Source organism: Salmo salar, chromosome 22, assembly GCF_965601325.2.
Source record: "Salmo salar chromosome 22, fSalSal1, whole genome shotgun sequence".
Classification (NCBI taxonomy): domain Eukaryota; kingdom Metazoa; phylum Chordata; class Actinopteri; order Salmoniformes; family Salmonidae; genus Salmo; species Salmo salar.
Window position 1 is genome coordinate 60257308 of NC_138312.1, and position 19399 is coordinate 60276706.

Below are 19399 nucleotides of genomic sequence, written 5' to 3' on the forward strand. Positions count from 1 at the left end.
GGATACGTTGTCAGTCGGTTCAGCCACCGCGCTTCTTCATGCGTCGACAGAGATGAACACCTCTCTGGGAAGAAGAAGGGCGGGGGTGAATGCTTTATGATTAACGACTCATGGTGTAATCACAATAACATACAGGAACTTGAAATGATGACTCCTTGCTGTCCCCAGTCCACCTGGCCGTGCTGCTGCTCCAGTTTCAACTGTTCTGCCTGCGGCTATGGAACCCTGACCTGTTCACCGGACGTGCTTGTTGCACCCTCGACAACTACTATGATTATTATTATTTGACCATGCTGGTCATTTATGAACATTTTAACATTTTAACATTTTGACCATGTTCTGTTTTAATATCCACCCTGCACAGCCAGAAGAGGACTGGCCACCCCTCATAGCCTGGTTCCTCTCTAGGTTTCTTCCTAGGTTTTTGGCCTTTCTAGGGAGTTTTTCCTAGGGAGTTTTTCCTAGCCACCGTGCTTCTTTCACATGCTTTGCTTGCTGTTTGGGGTTTTAGGCTGGGTTTCTGTACAGCACTTTGAGAATATCAGCTGATGTACGAAGGGCTATATAAAAATAAATTTGATTTGAACTCAAGTCCTCCTGCTCAACCAACCTAGAATTCCTTACAATCAAATGTCGGCCATATTATCTCCCAAGAGAATTCTCGTCGGTTATCATCACAGCTGTTTATATACCCCATAAAGCGGACACCATGACGGCCCTCAAGGAACTTCACTGGACTCTATGTAAACTGGAAACCATATATCTTGAGGCTGCATTTATTGTAGCTGGGGATTTTAACAAAGCAAATTTGAGAACAAGGCTACCTAAATTCTATCAGCATATTGATTGCAGCACTCGCGTGAGCAATACACTCGATCACTGCTACTCTAACTTCAGCGACGCATACAAGGCCCTCCCTTTGGGCAAATCCGACCACAACTCCATCTTGCTCCTACCGTCTTATAGGCAGAAACTCAAACAGGATGTACCAGTGACTAGAACCATTCAACGCTGGTCTGACCAATCGGAATCCACGCTTCAAGGTTGTTTTGATCACGCGGACTGGGATATGTTCCGGTCAGCCTCAGAGGAAAAACATTGATCTATACGCTGACTCAGTGAGTGAGTTTTTATAAGGAAGTGTATAGGAGATGTTGTACCCACTGTGACTATTAAAACCTACCCTGACCAGAAACCGTGAATGGATGGCGGCATTTGCACAAAATTGAAAGTGCGAACCACCGCATTTAACCATGGAAAAAGGACTGGGAATATGGCCGAATATAAACAGTGTAGTTATTCCCACCGCAAGGCAATCAAACAAGCAAAATGTCGGTATAGGGACAAAGTGGAGTAGCAATTCAATGCAAGACATATATGGCAGGATCTACAGGAAATCACGGACTACAAAAAAAGAAAACCAGCCACGTTACGGACGCTGACGTCTCGCTTCCAGACAAACTAAACACCTTCTTTACCTGCTTTGAGGATAATACAGTGCCACCGTTGTGGCCCGCTAACAAGGATTGTGGCCCCCTCCTTCTCCTTGGCCGACGTGAGTAAGACATTTAACCTGTCTGGGAACCTTGCGTCCTCAGAACATGACCAGCTGGCTGGAGTGTTTACGGACATATTCCATCTCTCCCTATCCCAGTCTGCTGTCCCCACATGCTTCAAGATGTCCCGTGTGGCTCAGTTGGTTAGAGCATTGTGTTTGCAATGCTAGGGTTGTGGGTTCGATTCCCACGGGGGACCAGTACGGGGAAGAAAAAAAAATTTTATGAAATGTATGCATTCACTACTGTAAGTTGCTCTGGATAAGAGCGTCTGCTAAATGACTAAAATGTAAATGTAAAGAAATTGTTCCTGTACCCAAGAAGGCAAAGATAACTGAACTAAATGACTATCGCCCCGTAGCACTCACTTCTGTCATCATGAAGTGCTTTGAGAGACTAGTCAAGGATCATATCACCTCCACCTTACCTGCCACACTAGACCCACTTCAGTTTGCATACTGCCCCAACGGGTCCACAGATGTTGCAATTGCCATCACACTGCACACTGCCCTATCCCATCTGGACAAGAGGAATACCTATGTAAGAATTCTGTTCATTGACAACAGCTCAGCATTCAACCCCATAGTACCCTCCAAGCTCATCATTAAGCTGGAGGCCCTGGGTCTTGACCCCGCCCTGTGCAATTGGGGTCCTGGGCTTTCTGACGGGCCGCCCCCAGGTGGTGAAGGTAGGAAACAACATCTCCACTTCAATGACACTCAACACAGGGGCCCCACAAGGGTGCATGCTCAGCCCCCTCCTGTACTCCCTGTTCACCCATGACTGCATTGCCATGCACGCCTCCAACTCAATCATCAAGTTAGCAGACGACACAACAGTAATGGGCTTGATTACCAACAACAATGAGACAGCCTACAGGGAGGAGGTGAGGGCTCTGGGAGTGTGGTGTCAGGAAAACAACCTCTCATTCAACGTCAACAAAACAAAGGAGATGGTTGTGGACTTCAGCAGAGGGAGCACCCCCCTATCCACATTGTAGGGACAGTAGTGGAGAAGGTGGAAAGTTTTAAGTCCCTGGCGTACACATCAGACAAACTGAAATGGTTCACCCACAGACAGTGTTTGGAAGGCGCAAGAGCGCCTGTTCAACCTCAGGAGGCTGAAGAAATTTGGCTTGTCACCTAAAACCCTGACAAACTTTTACAGATGCACAATCGAGAGCATCCTGTCGGGCTGTATCACCGCCTGGTACGGCAACTGCACCGCCCTAAACCTCAAGGCTCTCCACAGGGTGCTGCGGTCTGCACAACGCATCACCGGGGGCAAACTACCTGCCCTCCAAGACACCTACAGCACCCGATGTCACAGGAAGGACAAAAAGATCATCAAGGACAACAACCACCCGAGCCACTGCATGTTCACCCCGCTTCATCCAGAAGGCGAGGTCAGTACACGTGCATCAAAGCTGAGACCGAGAGACAGAAGCTGTTTTTCAATCTCAAGGCTATCAGACTGCGAAACAGAGAGGCTGCTGCCTACATAGAGACTCATATCACTGGCCACTTTAATAAATGGATCACTAGTCACTTTAAACAATGCCACTTTAATAATGTTAACATATCTTACATTACTCATCTCATATGTATTTACTGTACCTTATACCATCTATTGCACCATGCCATTGCCGCTTGGCCATATATTTATATGTACATATTGTTATTCCTCCCTTTTTAGATTTGTGTGTATTAGGTAGTTGTTGAGGAATTGTTAGATTACTTGTTAGATGTTACTGCACTGTCGGAACTAGAAGCACAAGCATTTCGCTACACTTGCATTAACATCTGCTAAACATGTGTATGTGACCAATAAAATTTGATTTGATTTGAGAAGACCTGCCAACAAAAAATACTGTTATTATTAAACACAATATGTGCTCAACAAGTTATCCTCAGTGATACACATATATGATCTAATAGTTGTAAAGTCATTGTGTGTAGACCAGTAGAATGGGACTACTGTAGGTAGCCTAGTGGTTAGAGCGTTGGGCCAGTAACTGAAAGGTTGCTAGATCGAATCCCAGAGGAAAGGTAAAAATCAGTCGTTCAGCCCCTGAACAAGGCAGTTAACCCGCTGTTCCTAGGCCGTCATTGTTAATATGAATTTGTTCTTAACTGACTTGCCTAGTTAAATAAATGGTGTAGACCAGTAGAATGGGACTATTGTAGGCCGCTGCTCAAAAGTAGTGTACTATAGAGGCCCACAGTGGAGGTGTCATAAAACCTTCCGGACAAACAGGGAAATGGTTCCAATCATTTTTCCACCATTTAATTTTTCCCATAGGGAATGTAGGCTTACCCGTACGTGATGTTTTGATAATTAATACTTTCAAGTGGTATCCTCTGGGTCCACATTGTACATGTCTGTTACCAAAAATAAATTCAATTCATAACCATGTAAATCTCTCTCGGACAAGGGGACTTTTATCAATATATTAGTCTCTAAGTGGTCAGATGACGCGGATGCTACCCTACAGGATTGTTTAGCTAGCACAGACTGGAATATGTTCCTTGATTCATCCAATGGCATTGAGGAGTACACCACCTCAGTCACCGGCTTCATCAATAAGTGCATCGACGTCTTCACCCCCACCGTACGTACATTTCCCAACCAGAAGCCATGGATTTCAGGCAACATCCGCACCGAGCTAAAGGCTAGAGCTGCTGCTTTCAATGACCAGGACGCTAATCCGGACGCTTATAAGAAATCCCGCTATGCCCTCAGACGAACCATCAAACCGGCAACGCGTCAATACAGGACTAAGATTGAATCCTTCTACACCGGCTCTGATGCTTGTTGGACGTGGCAGGGTTTGCAAACTATTAAGGACTGCAAAGGAAAACTCAGCCGCGAGCTGCCCAGTGACGCGAGCCTATCAGGGGAGCTAAATGCCTTTTATGCTCGCTTCAAGGCAAGCAACACTGAAGCATGTATAAGAGCACCAGCTGTTCTGGACGACTGTGTGAAAACGCTCTCCGTAGCCGATATGAGCAAGACCTTTAAACAGCTCAACATTCACAAGGCCGCGGGGCCAGATGGATTACCAAGGCATGTACTGAGAGCATGCGTGGACCAGCTGGCAATTGTCTTCACTGACATTTTCAACCTCTCCCTGACCGAGTCTGTAGTACCCACATGTTTCAAATAGACAACCATAGTCCCTGACCCCAAGAATGCGAAGGTAACCTTCCTAAATGATTACCGCCTGGTAGCATTCACGTCGGTAGCCATGAAGTGCTTTGAAAGGCTGGTCATGGCTCACATCAACACCATCATCCCGGAAACCCTAGACACACTCCAATCCACCCCAACAGATCCACAGATGACGCAATCTCACACTCCACTCGCCCCTTTCCCACCTGGACAAAAGGAACACCTATGTGATAATGCTGTTCATTGACTACAGCTCAGCGTTCAACACCATAGTGTCCACAAAGCTCATCACTAAGCTAAGGGTGCGTGCTTAGTCCCCTCCTGTACTCCCTGTTCACTCATGACTGCATGGCCAGGCACGACTCCAACACCATCATTAAGTTTGCTGACGACACAACAGTGGTAGGCCTGATCACCGACAACAATGAGACGACCTATAGGGAGGAGGTCAGAGACCCGGCAGTGTGGTGCCAGGACAACAACCTCTCCCTCAATGTGAGCAAGACAAAGGAGTTGATCATGGACTAAAGGAAAAGGAGGGTCGAACAGGCCCCCATTAACATTTTTACATTTTAGTAGACGCTCTTATCCAGAGCGACTTACAGTAGTGAATGCATACATTTCATTTCATAAATTTTTTTCCCCCTCCGTACTGGCCCCACGTGGGAATCGAACCCACAACCCTGGCGTTGCAAACACCATGCTCTACCAACTGAGCCATAGGGAAGCTAGTCTCTATTAACACGATGGGACAGTATTGGAGCGGGTTGAGAGTTTCAAGTTCCTTGGTGTCCACATCACCAACAAACTATCATGGTCCAAACACACCAAGACAGTTGTGAAGAGGGCACGACAACACCTTTTCCCCCTCAGGAGACTGAAAAGATTTGGCATGGGTCCCCAGATCCTCAAAAGGTTCTACAGCTGTACCACCGAGAGCATCCTGACCAGTTGCATCACCGCCTGTTATGGCAACTGCTTGGCATCCGACCGTAAGGCGCTATTGAGGATAGTGCGTACGGCCCAATACATCACCGTGGCCAAGCTTCCTGCCATCCAGGATCTCTATACCAGGCGGTGTCAGAGGAAGACCCTACAAATTGTCAAAGACTCCAGTCACCTGAGCCATAGACTGTTCGCTCTGCTAAAGCACAGCAAGCGGTACCAGAGTGCCAAGTCTAGGACCAAAAGGCTCCTTAACAGCTTCTACCCCCAAGCCATCAGACTGCTGAACAGCTTCTACCCCCAAGCCATACGACTGCTGAACAGCTTCTACCCCCAAGCCATAAGACTGCTGAACAGCTTCTACCCCCAAGCCATAAGACTGCTGAACAGCTTCTACCCCCAAGCCATAAGACTGCTGAACAGCTTCTACCCCCAAGCCATAAGACTGCTGAACAGCTTCTACCCCCAAGCCATAAGACTGCTGAACAGCTTCTACCCCCAAGCCATAAGACTCCTGAACAGCTTCTACCCGCCAAGCCATCAGACTGCAGAACAGCTTCTACCCCCAAGCCATCAGACTGCTGAACAGCTTCTATCCCCAAGCCATCAGACTGCTGAACAGCTTCTACCCCCAAGCCATCAGACTGCTGAACAGCTTCTACCCCCAAGCCATCAGACTGCTGAACAGCTTCTACCCCCAAGCCATCAGACTGCTGAACAGCTTCTACCCCCAAGCCATCAGACTGCTGAACAGCTTCTACCCCCAAACCATAAGACCGCTGAAAAATGTATCAAATGGCTACCCGGACTATTTACATTGTTTTTGCACAGCAGCTAATCACTGTATGTTTAGTCACTTTACCCCTACCTACACATTACCGCTACCCCCTGTATATAGCCTTGTTATTGTTATGTCATTTTATTGTTACTTTTAATAACATTTTTTACTTGTTTAGTTAGAACTGCATTGTTGGTTAAGGGCTTGTGAGTAAACTTTGTGAAGTGTACACCTGTTGTTTTTGGCGCATGTGACATATACAATCTGATTTGAATAAAAGGATTCAACATAGATGTAACCCGTTTTAGCATGGACATTACCATCGAGGGCTTCCACCATTTTAAAGTAGTCAACTGGGTGGGGATTCAAATGTGTTGGGAGCGATCGGGCCAATGATCAGAGAGCATTGTCTTCTTCAAAGTGGGTTGCCTATGGTAACGGCTTTAAGCTATATCACCGCCATCTAGTGGCCACAAGAGTTAGTTCAGGATTCCAGCACTGCAGGTGGCAGTAAATCACCAATGTAAGCTTTATGCTTTTTTTCAAACACAAAGTAAGAAGAAAATTGCTAACTTCTAAAATGGATATAGTCTCAATGACTCTACCTTGGCTGTCAGCTGCCATAATGACACCGATCCAAAGATTAGACCTCTATTTAACCTTTCTGGGAAGGGGGTTCCGCTAGCAGAACACCTGGCCTACAGCCAGTGAAACTGCAGGGCGCCAAATTCAAACAACAGAAATCTCATAATTAAAATTCCTCAAACATACAAGTATTATACACCATTTTAAAGATAAACTTCTCGTTAATCCAACCACAGTGTCCGATGTCAAAAAGGCTTTACGGTGAAAGCACACCATGCGATTATGTTAGGTCGGCGCCTAGCCACAAAAAAACATACAGCCATTTTCCAAAGAAGGAGAGGTCACAAAAGTCAGAAATAGCATTAAAATGAATCACTAACCTTTGATGATCTTCATCTGGTGGCACTCCCAGGACTCCATGTTAGACAATACATGTTTGTTTTGTTCGATAAAGTTAATATTTATGTCTAAAAACCTAATTTGAAATCGCTGTGTTATGTTCAGAAATGCATTGTCTCAAACAAACATCCGGTGAAAATGCAGAGAGCCACATCAAATTACAGAAATACTCATCATAAACATTGATATAAGATACAATTGTTATACATACGATTAAAGATACACTTCTTGTTAATCCAGCCGCTGTGTCCGATTTCAAAAAGGCTTTACGGCTAAAGCACACCATGTGATTATGTTAGGTCGGCGCCTAGCCACAAAAAAACATACAGCCATTTTCCAACCAAGGAGAGGTGTCACAAGTCAGAAATAGCATTAAAATTAATCACTTACCTTTGATGATCTTACATTTACATTTACATTTGAGTCATTTAGCAGACGCTCTTATCCAGAGCGACTTACATCTGATGGCACTCCCAGGACTCCATGTTAGACAATAAATGTTCGTTTTGTTCAATAAACTTCATCTTTATGTCCAAATACCTCCTTTTTGTTCGCACGTTTAGCCCAGTAATCCAAATGCACAAAGCGCGGGCACAAAGTCAAAAAAGTTCCATTTGAGTTCGTAGAAACATGTCAAACGATGTTTCTAATCAAGCCTTAGGGTGTTTTTATCATAAATATTCAATAATGTTTCAACCGGACAATACTGTTTTCATTAGAAGGGAACGGTGCTCACGGGCATGCGCGTGACTGAACTAAAGGCTTTCACCTGGGCCATCTGCTTAGAGTGCTCTTATTCGCTCCCCTTTCACAATAGAAGCCTGAAACAACTTCTAAAGACTGTTGACATCTAGTGGAAGCATTAGGAAGTGCAATCTGACCCCACAGACCCTGGATATTCGATAGGCATTCACTAGAAAACTACAAACCTCAGAATTCCCACTTCCTGGTTGGATTTTTCTCAGGTTTCTGCCTGCCATATGAGTTCTGTTATACTCACAGACATTATTTTAACAGTTTTGGAAACTTTGGAGTGTTTTCTATCCAAATCTACTAATTATATGCATATTCTAGCTTCTGGGCCTGAGTAACAGGCAGTTTACTCTGGGCACGCTTTTCATCCAAACTTCCCAATGCTGCCCCCTATCCCTAAAGAGTTTTAAGTCTTAGGGTACTAGCAGTTTGTCCAGGGAAAAACACCAGACTGGACTGTTCCACGGCCAGCCATTATGAAACACACAGGTCTCTCTGACAGCAGGCTGGTTTATCATGTTCAGTCTTCTGTCTGACGGGTCAATATATGTATAGTCCTGTAGCTGTAGTAGATTTAATGAACTAGTGTCTTGTGTAGTTTGCTTCTTCCTCCTCTCTCCTCAACACAAAAGTGAAATGTCCTCTTCTCTTCTCTCCCCCTCTCTCCAGCCAATACGGTGAGTGTTGACCCGGTGATCGAGGAGCATTTCCGTCGCAGCCTGGGGAGGAACTACAAGCAGCCGGAACCAGTCACTAACTCTGTGTCCATCACCGGATCTGTGGACGACCACTTCACCAAGGCCTTAGGAGAGACCTGGCTGCAGATCAAAGCCAAAGGAAGCTCCTCCTCCTCCCCTGACTCCTCCCCCAACAGTCACATGGTCAACCACAACCACTCCCCCTCGGTTGTGTCCTGAAGGGGGGAGCTAGAGTAGGCCAATCAGAGCCAGCTATACCCCGCCCTGTTCACTGTAACCAACCACATGGGCTGGTTGAACCGCTACTGGGAGGCTGTGTTCTTGTTTTGCTCCAGCCCTGCACTAACGCCATCTAACACACCTGGAGCAAGACCCCGAGAAGTAGCAGATTTTTAGATTCATTTAGTTTTCTGTTGTTATTTAGCTATAATGTGCGCTAATGCATATGACCCAGGTGTGCTTTATAACAGGGCTGGAGCAAAACCCTGCATCCTCCAGTAGCTCTCTAGCCGTGAAGAGGGTTTGGCCTTGGTCCCTGGTATAAGACTACCCTGAATGATTTGGCCCCACTGAGAGCTGTGTTAGTAGCTAGCTATATAGCCATGTACATAACCATAGAGGATAGAGATGATTTGGCCCCACTGAGAGCTGTGTTAGTAGCTAGCTATATAGCCATGTACATAACCATAGAGGATAGAGAGGTTTCCTTTTTGTCATTTAGTTGGATTGTGTTATTTTGTTGAAGTAGGTTTGCGTTATTGGATACCCAAAAGCTTTTGACCATAAAAGCTAAACGTGAGGAAAGCGTTTGTTTCTATCCTATGGATTCTATATGGAGAAGCATCTCAACCAACCACATGCCTTCGTTGCCAAAGAAAACTCGGATGCGAATCTGTCGCCCCATTTTTTTATTTTTTTTTTAAGAAAGAAAAAGCCATTATTCTTATTTCACCCATCTGATTTATCCCTTTCCATCTCTCTAGCACCCCACTGTAAAGAATTGTCTCCTGTCATCTACCCTTCTCTCCTCCCATTTCCTCTTCTCTCCTCTCTCCTCTACCCTCCTCTTCTCTCCTCTCTCCTCTACCCTCCTCTTCTCTCCTCTCTCCTCTACCCTCCTCTTCTCTCCTCTCTCCTCTACCCTCCTCTTCTCTCCTCTCCTCTCTCCTCTACCCTCCTCTTCTCTCCTCTCCTCCCATCTCCTCTTCTCTCCTCTCTCCTCTACCCTCTTCTCTCCTCTCTCCTCTACCCTCCTCTTCTCTCCTCTCCTCCCATCTCCTCTTCTCTCCTCTCCCTCTACCCTCCTCTTCTCTCCTCTCTCCTCTACCCTCCTCTTCTCTCCTCTCCTCTCTCCTCTACCCTCCTCTTCTCTCCTCTCTCCTCTACCCTCCTCTTCTCTCCTCTCTCCTCTACCCTCCTCTTCTCTCCTCTCTCCTCTGCCCTCCTCTTCTCTCCTCTCTCCTCTGCCCTCCTCTTCTCTCCTCACTCCTCTACCCTCCTCTTCTCTCCTCTCTCCTCTACCCTCCTCTTCTCTCCTCTCCTCCCATCTCCTCTTCTCTCCTCTCTCCTCTACCCTCCTCTTCTCTCCTCTCTCCTCTACCCTCCTCTTCTCTCCTCTCCTCTCCTCTCTCCTCTACCCTCCTCTTCTCTCCTCTCCTCTCTCCTCTACCCTCCTCTTCTCTCCTCTCCTCCCCTTCTCTCCTCCTCTCCTCCCCTCTTTTCTCCTATTTGTCCAGTTGTCCTGTATGTCAGTTATATGTGTACTTGAAAAGACAAGGCCGACTGATTTGCACTAATGTTGAGGAACTGGGGTTGCCTATCAACCTCAGGATGGACACGCATGCTACATGCTGATAACTTACGCTATAACAATACTTTTAGAAGTTTAGAGACTGATTCGGGTTCTGTGATGTTGAATCATGTGGTCAAAACAGCCTTTTCTTTCTGGGGTGGAGATGAGAGATGGCCATGCGTATTTTCTTTATTCTAACACTTGTTATTGTTGGTGCTCACAACTGGTCTGTTGTCATTTTTTTTAAATTTTCTATTCCTCCTGAGGCATTGTTGAATTTCCTCTGGTTTAGAATAGATAGCTCCCTCTCTCTCTCTCTGCAGCAGTGTGGTTGGTAGGTAGATTTGGGCTCTATGGTTTAGAATAGATAGCTCCTCTCTCTCTCTCTGCAGCAGTGTGGTTGGTAGGTAGATTTGGGCTCTATGGTTTAGAATAGATAGCTCCTCTCTCTCTCTCTGCAGCAGTGTGGTTGGTAGGTAGATTTGGGCTCTATGGTTTAGAATAGATAGCTCCTCTCTCTCTCTGCAGCAGTGTGGTTGGGAGGTAGATTTGGGCTCTATGGTTTAGAATAGATAGCTCCTCTCTCTCTCTGCAGCAGTGTGGTTGGTAGGTAGATTTGGGCTCTATGGTTTAGAATAGATAGCTCCTCTCTCTCTCTGCAGCAGTGTGGTTGGTAGGTAGATTTGGGCTCTATGGTTTAGAATAGATAGCTCCTCTCTCTCTGCAGCAGTGTGGTTGGTATGTAGATTTGGGCTCTATGGTTTAGAATAGATAGCTCCTCTCTCTCTCTGCAGCAGTGTGGTTGGTAGGTAGATTTGGGCTCTATGGTTTAGAATAGATAGCTCCTCTCTCTCTCTGCAGCAGTGTGGTTGGTAGGTAGATTTGGGCTCTATGGTTTAGAATAGATAGCTCCTCTCTCTCTCTGCAGCAGTGTGGTTGGTAGGTAGATTTGGGCTCTATGGTTTAGAATAGATAGCTCCTCTCTCTCTCTGCAGCAGTGTGGTTGGTAGGTAGATTTGGGCTCTATGGTTTAGAATAGATAGCTCCTCTCTCTCTCTCTGCAGCAGTGTGGTTGGTAGGTAGATTTGGGCTCTATGGTTTAGAATAGATAGCTCCTCTCTCTCTCTCTGCAGCAGTGTGGTTGGTAGGTAGATTTGGGCTCTATGGTTTAGAATAGATAGCTCCTCTCTCTCTCTGCAGCAGTGTGGTTGGTAGGTAGATTTGGGCTCTATGGTTTAGAATAGATAGCTCCTCTCTCTCTCTCTGCAGCAGTGTGGTTGGTAGATAGATTTGGGCTCTATGGTTTAGAATAGATAGCTCCTCTCTCTCTCTCTGCAGCAGTGTGGTTGGTAGGTAGATTTGGGCTCTATGGTTTAGAATAGATAGCTCCTCTCTCTCTCTGCAGCAGTGTGGTTGGTAGGTAGATTTGGGCTCTATGGTTTAGAATAGATAGCTCCCACTCTCTCTGCAGCAGTGTGGTTGGTAGGTAGATTTGGGCTCTATGGTTTAGAATAGATAGCTCCTCTGCAGCAGTGTGGTTGGTAGGTAGATTTGGGCTCTATGGTTTAGAATAGATAGCTCCTCTCTCTCTGCAGCAGTGTGGTTGGTAGGTAGATTTGGGCTCTATGGTTTAGAATAGATAGCTCCTCTCTCTCTGCAGCAGTGTGGTTGGTAGGTAGATTTGGGCTCTATGGTTTAGAATAGATAGCTCCTCTGCAGCAGTGTGGTTGGTAGGTAGATTTGGGCTCTATGGTTTAGAATAGATAGCTCCTCTGCAGCAGTGTGGTTGGTAGGTAGATTTGGGCTCTATGGTTTAGAATAGATAGCTCCTCTGCAGCAGTGTGGTTGGTAGGTAGATTTGGGCTCTATGGGTTGAAGGTTAGAACAAATAACCGTAGAGAATAAGACATGTTTGTTTTTTAATAGCTGGTATCTATTCATGTTAATTAGACATTTCAATCTTAATACTAGACTTTCTTCTAGATGTATTTGTGTTCAGTAATAGTCATAAATTACACTTACTGCTGGTACAGTTGTACTCCAAGTTATTATTTAGGTATCTTCAGTAATATTCTCTCTGGGAGCAGCCAGCTAGCGACACAGAGGACAGCCTTCTATACTGCTCTATCTGATCAGTTGGAGTATAATCTACAACGTTAACATGACGTTTCTACAACGTTTCTATAACGTTACCATGACGTTTCTACAACGTTACCATGACGTTTCTATAACGTTAACATGATGTCTCTATAACGTTTCTATAACGTTAACATGACGTTTGTACAACGTTTCTATACCGTTACCATGACGTCTCTATAACGTTAACATGTCTCTATAACGTTTCTATAACGTTACCACGACGTTTCTATAACGTTAACATGACGTCTCTATAATGTTAAACGTTTCTATAACGTTAACATGACGTCTCTATAACGTTAACATGACGTCTCTATAACGTTAACATGACGTCTCTATAATGTTAACATGGCGTTTCTATAACGTTAACATGACGTCTCTATAATGTTAAACGTTAATATAACGTTAACATGACGTCTCTATAATGTTAACATGGCGTTTCTATAACGTTAACATGACGTTTCTATAACGTTAACATGACGTTTCTATAACGTTATTAATAATCCCTGGTACAGGAATGCGACAGCGTTTTATTTTTTTCGTGACTGAATAAGAGAAAACGGAATAAACAACAGGGAGATGGACCCAGACTCAACCACACGCAGATCATGATTCTGTTGAGACGGTTTTTTATTTTGTTTTTATTTTTGTATTTTCGATGTTGTTTCTTCTTCTCTGATGAACAACTATGTTGTGTAGTGGTAGGTAGCCTGCTGCGGCTTGTGAAACTGACTTGTTTTAATAACTCCTTCTTTACCAACCTGTACCGAGGCAGCATACATTCCTTCCTGTAGGAAACCTAGTACAGGTGTATCATCCTTCTCACTATAGCTACTAACTTATTAACGGAAAGGTGGTGATTAGGGTTGCGAAATTCCAGAAACGTTTCCAAAATTCCTCGATTTCCCGGGAAATTCCGGGTTGGAAGATTCTGGAAAATCCAAAAATCCAAGTTACCGGAAATGTACAACCCTAGTGGTGATTGATAACTATGAGGTGCCAGAACATGGTAAAGCTCTAAGGGTTTATGAGGCACTGTCCATCTTAACGCTTTAAAACCTTTTATACATGTCCTTACATTCCATCATCCCAACTCATATCCTTGGACATTCAACATATTTACATTGACTAAGCTACACTTCCTAAATGCTACCCTATTTCCTAGGCAGTGCACTACTTTTGGCCAGCCCTTCATCTCCTCAAAGGAAGACGAGCAGAAATGAGAGCAAGACCAGGAACGGACTCTTTTGACAATATTCTCTTTTGGTGCTTTTCTCAAACTTGTCTGTCCAAAAGTAGTGCACTATGTAGGGAATAGGGACCCATTTGGGATGAAGCCGAAAACATATTCTCTGAGAGCCGGGATCCAGCTGCCAGTCAGTTGTTGTTGTTATTATTATTGACTTTAATGTTAAATGAGTTTAGATGTAAAGAAACTCTTCTAATCTATAGTAGTTCATAACAGATGAATGATTGATCTGTACTTTCTGTAAATGTTATGAGAAAAACGTTTTATTTAGGCCATTGTGGTGAAATGAACCATCATTTGTAGTGCATGAACACAGAGGGAAGGGGACCCTAGTGTCCTGAAATCATTTATCCTAAAACACATTTCATTACCGTCACTAGGTAGTAGTACATTTCTAATACCTTTTCCCAAAATTCCCAGGTTTTCTAGAAATCCCGGTTGGAAGATTCACAGGATCAGGAGGGCAAAAAAGCAGAAAATGCGGGAATCCTCCAAACAGAATCTGGGAGTTTTTGGGAAAGTTAACGGAATTTTGGAGGCTCACACTTGTTCTGCTTCGGCAACACAATTCCCTACACGCTGTAGGAAAATCACTTAATGACAAAGTATTTTTTATATAGGTAAACTATAAGACCATCATTACGCTGTGCGTAACGAAATGTACAGAGAAGATAAAAATCATAGGTATTTTTGGAGGATCAATGAATTTGTTAATGATATGTAGCTATTTAATTTCCCTTTTTTTTGTCCAATCATGCATTTTATAACTTCTTTTTTTTGGTGTAAAAAAAAAAGTTGATCTTTTTTGTTTAGTTTTTTTAGATGTTTTATTTTTTAATTTTTAAAAGGTTAAAGTGCAGGAACACAGTAATAATATGAAAACACTGCGTTGATGATAGCCACTTGTGTATTTTAGCAGTTATAATGCTCCATAAAGGCTACTCAGCAGACAGTCTACAAAGGCATAACGGTTATGTCCCAAACAATCACCGGATTCCCTATATAGGGAATAGTGCCATTTGTAACCAATCCTCTTTATTCAACCTTTTGCCTCTTGAGACAATTGAACAAAAGATTGTTGTCATCCATCTTGTTTGACTTGTTTGTGATCCAGTAATAACAGGTATAGCCAGATAGTCATCCAACCAGTTTGGGATAAAGATGCTACTGTATTAGCCATGTTATTTAATCGAAGATCCCAGGAAGACTGGCTGTGTGCTTCCAAATCAATGATATGCATCCAAAATGACACCATTTTCCCTATGTAGTGTACTAGTCAACAGCAGATACATAGGGAATTAGGTACCATTTTGGATGCAACCAAATGAAACAGTAAATATTCAAGTTCCTTCACTTGGAAGCTGCATCAACATTGTAATTCATTTGTAGTATTCTGTATTCTACTGTCCATGCTGTTAGTAAATCTGTGTTAAACCTTCATTTTGTGGCCTTGTTCCTCCAACTAAAAAGGTTTTGGCAGGCCACCTTTTTTGTACTTAAGTAGTATCGATGAACAATAAACTGCTCTTAAACCTCAAGTTGTGTCTCAGTCTGGTCACTCTATTATTGGTTACTGCTGTTTATTACCAAGTCACTAAACGTCGAGTCTCCAAGTCAATAGCGTTCAATAATTACTGTTATTACCAAGTCACTAAACCCTGAGTCTGTCTCTAGCGTTCAATAATGACTGTTTATTACCAAGTCACTAAACCCTGAGTCTGTCCCTAGCGTTCAATAATGACTGTTTATTACCAAGTCACTAAACCCTGAGTCTGTCCCTAGCGTTCAATAATGACTGTTTATTACCAAGTCACTAAACCCTGAGTCTGTCCCTAGCGTTCAATAATGACTGTTTATTACCAAGTCACTAAACCCTGAGTCTGTCCCTAGCGTTCAATAATGACTGTTTATTACCAAGTCACTAAACCCTGAGTCTGTCCCTAGCGTTCAATAATGACTGTTTATTACCAAGTCACTAAACCCTGAGTCTGTCCCTAGCGTTCAATAATGACTGTTTATTACCAAGTCACTAAACCCTGAGTCTGTCCCTAGCGTTCAATAATGACTGTTTATTACCAAGTCACTAAACCCTGAGTCTGTCCCTAGCGTTCAATAATGACTGTTTATTACCAAGTCACTAAACCCTGAGTCTGTCCCTAGCGTTCAATAATGACTGTTTATTACCAAGTCACTAAACCCTGAGTCTGTCCCTAGCGTTCAATAATGACTGTTTATTACCAAGTCACTAAACCCTGAGTCTGTCCCTAGCGTTCAATAATGACTGTTTATTACCAAGTCACTAAACCCTGAGTCTGTCCCTAGCGTTCAATAATGACTGTTTATTACCAAGTCACTAAACCCTGAGTCTGTCCCTAGCGTTCAATAATGACTGTTTATTACCAAGTCACTAAACCCTGAGTCTGTCCCTAGCGTTCAATAATGACTGTTTATTACCAAGTCACTAAACCCTGAGTCTGTCCCTAGCGTTGGAGTCCTAGTCTGAGTTTCTTTATACTCAGAGTACTACACTGGTTATCAATGGTATCTTTTATGTGTTAATAAATACAAGAACATGGTGGATCAGTCAGGTATGATCAGTTGTTATTACTACATTAGAACGGTTATTAATATATATATATATATATATATATATATATTATATATATATATATATATATATATATATATATATATATATATATATATAAACAGTTGTGAAGTACTTAAGTATAAATACTTTAAAGTACTACTGAAGTAGGTTTTGGGGGTGTCTGTACTTTACTTTGCTATTTATATTTTTTACAACTTTTACTTCACTACATTCCTTAGGAAAAGTATGTACTTTTTACTCCATACATTTTCCCTGACACCCAAAAGTACTCGTTACATTTCGAATGTTTAGCAGGACAGAACATTTTTAAAATCCTTATCAAGAGAATATCCCTACTGCCTGTGATCTGGTGGACTCACAAAACACACACTTTGTTTGTAAATGATGTCTGTGTTGGAGTGTGCCCTTGGCTACCCGTAAATAAAAGAAAACGTCTGGTTTGCTTATTATAAGGAATTTGAAGTGATTTTTACATTTGATACGTAAGAATATTTAAAACTAAATACTTTTGAATTTTAGTATTTTACAGGGTAACTTTCACTATTACTTGAGTCATTTTCTATTAAGGTATCTTTACATTTACTTAAGTATAACAATTGGGTATATTTTTTATTTTATTTCTTGGTGATTGAGATATACACTCAGACAGTTTATTAGGTACACCCATCTAGTACCGGGGTCAGACCCGCCCTTTGCCTCCAGAACAAACTCAATTGGTCCATTACTCTGCCATCAGCATGACGCACAGGAAGTGGGATTCGTCGGTCCAGGCGATGTTTTTCCACGCCTCATTTGTCCAGTGTTGATGATGGCCTGTCCACTGGAGCTGCTTCATCTTGTTTTTAGCTGATAGAAGTGGAACCCGGTGTGGTCGTCTGCTGCAATTAGCCAATCAGTAGCAGGGATCAACGAGTTGCGAGTTCCATGATGTCGTTCTGCACACGACTGTTGTACTGTGCCGATATTTGTCTGTTTGTGGCCCGCCTGTTAGTTTGTGAGATACTGTCTCCGGGGTGTGCCTGGGACCAACGATCATACCGCACTCAGTCACTTAAGTCACTGGTTTTGCCCATTCTAACGTTCAATCAAACAGTAACTGAATGCCTTGATGCCCGTCTGCCTGCTTTATATAGCGAGCCACGGCCACCTGACTCCCTATCTGTAGGAGCGGTATATATAACTGGCCGGTATATGTACTATAAGTACAATGTCTTCAGAAAGTATTCATACCCCTTCACTTTTCCACATTTTGTGTTACAGCCTGAATTCAAAATGTATTAAATATAGATTTTTTTGGACAGTGAAATAATGAAGTACAGAAATATCTCATTTAAATTAGTATTTACACCCATGAGTCAATACATGTTAGAATCACCTTTGGCAGCGATTATAGCTGTGTCTTTATGAGTAAATCTCTAAAGCCTTGTTCACACTACAGGCTTTAATGCTCAAATCAGTTAGTATTCCAAAACGGATTAGAAAAAATCTGACTGTCTAAACCAAGTTACAACCAAATCAGATCTGTGTGTTCAGTCAGCAGTCATTTAACCAAATCAGATCTGTGTGTTCAGACAGCAGTCATTTAACCAAATCAGATCTGTGTGTTCAGACAGCAGTCATTTAACCAAATCAGATCTGTGTGTTCAGACAGCAGTCATTTAACCAAATCAGATCTGTGTGTACAGACAGCAGTCATTTAACCAAATCAGATCTGTGTGTACAGACAGCAGTCATTTATCCAAATCAGATCTGTGTGTACAGACAACAGTTATTTAACCAAATCAGATCTGTGTGTTCAGACAGCAGTCATTTAACCAAATCAGATCTGTGTGTTCAGACAGCAGTCATTTAACCAAATCAGATCTGTGTGTACAGACAGCAGTCATTTAACCAAATCAGATCTGTGTGTACAGACAGCAGTCATTTATCCAAATCAGATCTGTGTGTACAGACAACAGTTATTTAACCAAATCAGATCTGTATGTTCAGACAGCAGTCATTCAACCAAATCAGATCTGTGTGTTCAGACAGCAGTCGTTTGCTGACAAGGCTATGCTAGTTGTCATAGTAACGGCGGGTGCAGCGGTGTAAGCTGATTGGTGGTGTGGTGCTAGTGCTTCCTTATCACTCAGAAGTTATGTAGCAAGCTAAGGTGACAACAATTCCTGTCATGGACGTTTCCCAGTTGTTTTGAAGGTTCAAAATCATAGTGTAAAAACACTTTTAAACCCTCAAAGGACAAGATGATCCAACTTTCAAAATGGTAGTTTGTTTGTAAACAAGTAACAAGCTAGTTAGTTACCACATGTTCATGACAAACTGTCAACAGAGTAGCTAGCAAGCAACAAGATATGCTGAATAACAGCCTAAAAAACACTTGAGGGGAGGGGTGGTGGGGTTGTTCAGACTGCTGGAAAAAGAAGATATTCAAATCAGATATGCAAATAAATAGGATTTGAGTCACTTCAAACTGCCAATGTGAATGCGGCTTAAGCGCTTTCCACACCTGGATTGTAACATAATTGCACATTCTTTTTAAAAGTTCTTCAAGCTCTGTCAAGTTGGTTGTCGATCAAATGCTAGAAGCCATTTGCAAGTTTTGCCATAGATTTTCAAGCCAAATTTCAAGTCAAAACTGTAACTCGGCCACTCTGGAACATTCAACGTCGCCTTGGTAAGCAACTCCAGTGTAGATTTTGACCTTGTGTTTTGGGATATTGTCCTGC

General features: G+C 43.1%; 1 protein-coding gene across 2 annotated transcripts in view; it reads left to right on the forward strand.

The window, feature by feature from the left end:
- Nucleotides 1-15600, forward strand: part of vgll4b (vestigial-like family member 4b) — a 193842-nt gene extending 178242 nt beyond the window's left edge. For both annotated transcript variants that reach the window (XM_045705821.2, XM_014168352.3), the window contains one exon: nucleotides 8857-15600. In XM_045705821.2, the coding sequence (XP_045561777.1) occupies nucleotides 8857-9104 (248 nt within the window). In that variant the 3' untranslated portion in view covers nucleotides 9105-15600. The remainder of the gene's footprint in view (nucleotides 1-8856) is intronic.
- The last annotated feature ends 3799 nt before the right edge of the window (nucleotides 15601-19399 follow it).